Source organism: Heptranchias perlo, unplaced genomic scaffold (genome assembly GCF_035084215.1).
Source record: "Heptranchias perlo isolate sHepPer1 unplaced genomic scaffold, sHepPer1.hap1 HAP1_SCAFFOLD_113, whole genome shotgun sequence".
NCBI classification, from domain to species: Eukaryota; Metazoa; Chordata; class Chondrichthyes; order Hexanchiformes; family Hexanchidae; genus Heptranchias; species Heptranchias perlo.
This window is the reverse complement of record NW_027138352.1, coordinates 782,164-788,163: the sequence shown is the minus strand read 5'-3', so window position 1 is coordinate 788,163 and position 6,000 is coordinate 782,164. Positions and strand designations below refer to the sequence as shown.

The window sequence follows — 6,000 nt, the reverse complement described above, 5'->3', positions numbered from 1 at the left end:
GCCTGTAACTCGGTGATGTGCTGGGTCCAGGATCTGTAACTAGGGGCTGTAATGAAAGCCTGTAACTCGGTGATGTGCTGGGTCCAGGATCTGTAACTAGGGGCTGTAATGAAAGACTGTAACTCGGTGATGTGCTGGGTCCAGGGTCTGTAACTGGGGGCTGTAATGAAAGCCTGTAACTTGGTGATATGCTGGGTCCAGGATCTGTAACTGGGGGCTGTAATGAAAGACTGTAACTCGGTGATGTGCTGGGTCCAGGATCTGTAACTGGGGGCTGTGGTCAAGAGTATAAAATGTGAGGGAGGGATAGAGGGAGAGAGAGAGAGAGAGAAGATGGCAGCAGGACATGGGGAGATCATGTGTTAGTGAGTGAGAGAGTGAAGGAAAAGAGAAAAGCATTGGGAGAGAGAGAGGGGGAGGGTTAAAAACACACGAGCCACCTACAGGGGTTTCTATACAGAAAATTAACACAACAAGCAGCAATTTATAGATATATTTTACATTAGAAATAAAAAATACTTACAAACATATAATAACACTCTGAGCACCTTTTTTTTAAAGGAGAGTAAATACAATTTTTTGGAGCACCATATTTACTAGTAAAGCTTCACAGACTTCATTCATCTTTTTATTTGCTGTTTGGTTCAATTTACGGCAGGTTTGCGAATTAAATAAAATCGTCTCTCTCTCTGTTGTGGTTTTATATTACAATCTATGGAGAACATTTTTAATAAAAAAAACACATTTCTCTTTTTGCCGCTTTCCTTAAACAAGAAAAACACCGACGTCATACCAGGCCGCTATCACCGCAGGGAAAGGGGCCTTAAAGGGCCAGTACGGGGTGGAGGGAAACGGTTCTTAAAGGGACTATACCGGGGGAGGGAAACTGCTCTTAAAGTGATAGTACGGGGGAGGGACACTGGTCTTAAAGCGACAGTACCAGAGGTGAGGGAGGGAAACAGGTTTTAAAGGGACAATATGGGGAGGAGGGAAACTGGTCTCAAAGGGACAGTACGGGGGAGGCGGTGGGAAACGGGTCTTAAAGGGACAGTATAGGGAGGGGGTGGGAAACGGGTCTTAAAGGGAAAGTACAGGGAGGGGGAGAGAAGCGTGCCTTAAAGGGACAGTATGAGAGGGGAGGGAGGCAAACGGGTCTTAAAGGGACAGTGCGGAGGGAAACAAGTCTTAAAGGGACAGCGGAGGGGGAAAGCAGTAGACAAATTGATATATATTTTTCAACACTTTGTTCTTCACACAAACATGTAACTGTTCTCTGAGGGTCTTCAGGTCGGAGAACACAGTCGTCATGGCAAGTTGCTCGCTGAGGTTTTCTCTCTTTTCCCGAGGCGTTGCTTGGTCGTACGACAGCTATGGATAAGGGGGTGAGGGAGTGGGCGAAAGGGGTCAGTGGCGGTGATAGTGACGCTGGTCGTGGTGAGGTGGGGGAGAAGGGGGTTTTTTTTAGCCCTGGAAGCAGACGGGTCCCACATCGAATCCAAACTTTTGGTTGGGTTCGGCAAAGTCGGTGAACAGCACGTCGACGAACGGCATCTGCTCCACCTGAGGAGTGTTGATCTCCAGCACCGTTTTGTCATTGCCCTTCCTCACCTGGGCCGGGACACAAGGAGACGGGGAGTTAGTGGGGCCGCACAGGAGTCAGACACTAAACAAGATCATCCCCACATCAACCGCACTCCACCTGTGTTTAGCTTTTCTGTCACTCCAGGTATTATCTCCAGGTTCCCCCTCCCCCCAGGATTACTCTCCAGTTTCCCCCTCCCTTTCTCTCCCCCCAGGATTAATCTCCAGTTTCCCCCTCCCTTTCTCTCCCCCCCAGGATTAATCTCCAGTTTCCCCCTCCCTTTCTCTCCCCCCAGGATTACTCTCCAGTTTCCCCCTCCCTTTCTCTCCCCCAAGGATTAATCTCCAGTTTCCCCCTCCCTTTCTCTCCCCCCAGGATTAATCTCCAGTTTCCCCCTCCCTTTCTCTCCCCCCCAGGATTAATCTCCAGTTTCCCCCTCCCTTTCTCTCCCCCCAGGATTACTCTCCAGTTTCCCCCTCCCTTTCTCTCCCCCAGGATTACTCTCCAGTTTCCCCCTCCCTTTCTCTCCCCCCAGGATTAATCTCCAGTTTCCCCCTCCCTTTCTCTCCCCCCAGGATTAATCTCCAGTTTCCCCCTCCCTTTCTCTCCCCCCAGGATTAATCTCCAGTTTCCCCCTCCCTTTCTCTCCCCCCAGGATTAATCTCCAGTTTCCCCCTCCCTTTCTCTCCCCCCAGGATTAATCTCCAGTTTCCCCCTCCCTTTCTCTCCCCCCCAGGATTACTCTCCAGTTTCCCCCTCCCTTTCTCTCCCCCCAGGATTACTCTCCAGTTTCCCCCTCCCTTTCTCTCCCCCAGGATTACTCTCCAGTTTCCCCCTCCCTTTCTCTCCCCCCAGGATTAATCTCCAGTTTCCCCCTCCCTTTCTCTCCCCCAGGATTACTCTCCAGTTTCCCCCTCCCTTTCTCTCCCCCCAGGATTAATCTCCAGTTTCCCCCTCCCTTTCTCTCCCCCAGGATTACTCTCCAGTTTCCCCCTCCCTTTCTCTCCCCCCAGGATTAATCTCCAGTTTCCCCCTCCCTTTCTCTCCCCCAGGATTACTCTCCAGTTTCCCCCTCCCTTTCTCTCCCCCCAGGATTAATCTCCAGTTTCCCCCTCCCTTTCTCTCCCCCAGGATTACTCTCCAGTTTCCCCCTCCCTTTCTCTCCCCCAGGATTACTCTCCAGTTTCCCCCTCCCTTTCTCTCCCCCCAGGATTAATCTCCAGTTTCCCCCTCCCTTTCTCTCCCCCAGGATTACTCTCCAGTTTCCCCCTCCCTTTCTCTCCCCCCAGGATTACTCTCCAGTTTCTACCTTTCTCTCGAGAAGGTGGAGAATTTTATTACGATAAAGTAGGCCCCGTTTCCACGGTGACTCTCTTGCACCTCGCCTCAGTATCCACTTTCTACGATGACCGTAGCCCAGCCCAATCCTCTCCTCCCTCAGTGCCCACTATCTACGATGACCGTAGCCCAGCCCAATCCTCTCCTCCTTCAGTGCCCACTTTCGACGATGACCGTAGCCCAGCCCGATCCTCTCCTCCCTCAGTGCCCACTATCTACGATGACCGTAGCCCAGCCCAATCCTCTCCTCCCCCAGTGCCCACTTTCTACGATGACCGTAGCCCAGCCCAATCCTCTCCTCCCCCAGTGCCCACTTTCTACGATGACCGTAGCCCAGCCCAATCCTCTCCTCCTTCAGTGCCCACTTTCTACGATGACCGTAGCCCAGCCCAATCCTCTCCTCCCTCAGTGCCCACTTTCTACGATGACCGTAGTCGAGCCCAATCCTCTCCTCCCCCAGTGCCCACTTTCTACGATGACCATAGCCCAGCCCAATCCTCTCCTCCCTCAGTGCCCACTATCTACGATGACCGTAGCCCAGCCCGATCCTCTCCTCCCTCAGTGCCCACTTTCTACGATGACCGTAGCCCAGCCCGATCCTATCCTCCCCCAGTGCCCACTTTCTACGATGACCGTAGCCCAGCCCGATCCTCTCCTCCCTCAGTGCCCACTTTCTACGATGACCGTAGCCCAGCCCGATCCTATCCTCCCCCAGTGCCCACTTTCTACGATGACCGTAGCCCAGCCCGATCCTCTCCTCCCTCAGTGCCCACTTTCTACGATGACCGTAGCCCAGCCCGATCCTCTCCTCCCTCAGTGCCCACTTTCTACGATGACCGTAGCCCAGCCCAATCCTCTCCTCCCCCAGTGCCCACTTTCTACGATGACCGTAGCCCAGCCCGATCCTCTCCTCCCTAAGTGCCCACTTTCTACGATGACCGTAGCCCAGCCTGATCCTCTCCTCCCTCAGTGCCCACTTTCTACGATGACCGTAGCCCAGCCCGATCCTCTCCTCCCCCAGTGCCCACTTTCTACGATGACCGTAGCCCAGCCCGATCCTCTCCTCCCCCAGTGCCCACTTTCTACGATGACCGTAGCCCAGCCCGATCCTCTCCTCCCTCAGTGCCCACTTTCTACGATGACTGTAGCCCAGCCCGATCCTCTCCTCCCCCAGTGCCCACTTTCTACGATGACCGTAGCCCAGCCCGATCCTCTCCTCCCTAAGTGCCCACTTTCTACGATGACCGTAGCCCAGCCTGATCCTCTCCTCCCTCAGTGCCCACTATCTACGATGACCGTAGCCCAGCCCGATCCTCTCCTCCCTCAGTGCCCACTTTCTACGATGACCGTAGCCCAGCCCGATCCTCTCCTCCCCCAGTGCCCACTTTCTACGATGACCGTAGCCCAGCCCGATCCTCTCCTCCCTAAGTGCCCACTTTCTACGATGACCGTAGCCCAGCCCGATGCTCTCCTCCCTAAGTGCCCACTTTCTACGATGACCGTAGCCCAGCCCGATCCTCTCCTCCCTAAGTGCCCACTTTCTACGATGACCGTAGCCCAGCCTGATGCTCTCCTCCCTAAGTGCCCACTTTCTACGATGACCGTAGCCCAGCCCGATCCTATCCTCCCCCAGTGCCCACTTTCTACGATGACCGTAGCCCAGCCCGATCCTCTCCTCCCTAAGTGCCCACTTTCTACGATGACCGTAGCCCAGCCCGATGCTCTCCTCCCTAAGTGCCCACTTTCTACGATGACCGTAGCCCAGCCCGATCCTATCCTCCCCCAGTGCCCACTTTCTGCGATGACCGTAGCCCAGCCCGATCCTCTCCTCCCTAAGTGCCCACTTTCTGCGATGACCGTAGCCCAGCCCGATCCACTCCTCCCTAAGTGCCCACTTTCTACGATGACCGTAGCCCAGCCCGATCCTCTCCTCCCTAAGTGCCCACTTTCTGCGATGACCGTAGCCCAGCCCGATCCTCTCCTCCCTAAGTGCCCACTTTCTACGATGACCGTAGCCCAGCCCGATCCTATCCTCCCCCAGTGCCCACTTTCTACGATGACCGTAGCCCAGCCCGATGCTCTCCTCCCTCAGTGCCCACTATCTACGATGACCAGAGCCCAGCCCGATCCTCTCCTCCCTCAGTGCCCACTTTCTACGATGACCGTAGCCCAGCCCGATCCTCTCCTCCCTCAGTGCCCACTATCTACGATGACCAGAGCCCAGCCCGATCCTCTCCTCCCTCAGTGCCCACTTTCTACGATGACCGTAGCCCAGCCCGATCCTCTCCTCCCCCAGTGCCCACTTTCTACGATGACCGTAGCCCAGCCTGATCCTCTCCTCCCTCAGTGCCCACTTTCTACGATGACCGTAGCCCAGCCCGATCCTCTCCTCCCCCAGTGCCCACTTTCTACGATGACCGTAGCCCAGCCCGATCCTCTCCTCCCTAAGTGCCCACTTTCTGCGATGACCGTAGCCCAGCCCGATCCTCTCCTCCTTCAGTGCCCACTTTCTACGATGACCGTAGCCCAGCCCGATCCTCTCCTCCCTAAGTGCCCACTTTCTACGATGACCGTAGCCCAGCCCGATCCTCTCCTCCCCCAGTGCCCACTTTCTGCGATGACCATAGCCCAGCCCGATCCTCTCCTCCCTAAGTGCCCACTTTCTGCGATGACCATAGCCCAGCCCGATCCTCTCCTCCCTCAGTGCCCACTTTCTACGATGACCGTAGCCCAGCCCGATCCTCTCCTCCCTAAGTGCCCACTTTCTGCGATGACCGTAGCCCAGCCCGATCCTCTCCTCCCTAAGTGCCCACTTTCTGCGATGACCATAGCCCAGCCCGATCCACTCCTCCCCCAGTGCCCACTTTCTACGATGACCGTAGCCCAGCCCGATGCTCTCCTCCCCCACTGCCCACTTTCTGCGATGACCGTAGCCCAGCCCGATCCTCTCCTCCCCCACTGCCCACTTTCTGCGATGACCGTAGCCCAGCCCGATCCTCTCCTCCCTAAGTGCCCACTTTCTACGATGACCGTAGCCCAGCCCGATCCTCTCCTCCCTCAGTGCCCACTATCTGCGATGA

The 6,000-nt window shown here is 55.7% G+C and overlaps 1 protein-coding gene across 1 annotated transcript in view; it reads right to left on the bottom strand.

Moving 5' to 3' along the window:
* Nucleotides 1-1,461: 1,461 nt before the first annotated feature.
* The window catches only part of LOC137307843 (collagen alpha-1(V) chain-like), a 522,869-nt gene continuing 518,330 nt past the window's right edge, over nucleotides 1,462-6,000 (bottom strand). Inside the window, exon 67 of the mRNA XM_067976930.1 lies at nucleotides 1,462-1,608. Within this exon, the coding sequence (XP_067833031.1) occupies nucleotides 1,462-1,608 (147 nt within the window). The remainder of the gene's footprint in view (nucleotides 1,609-6,000) is intronic.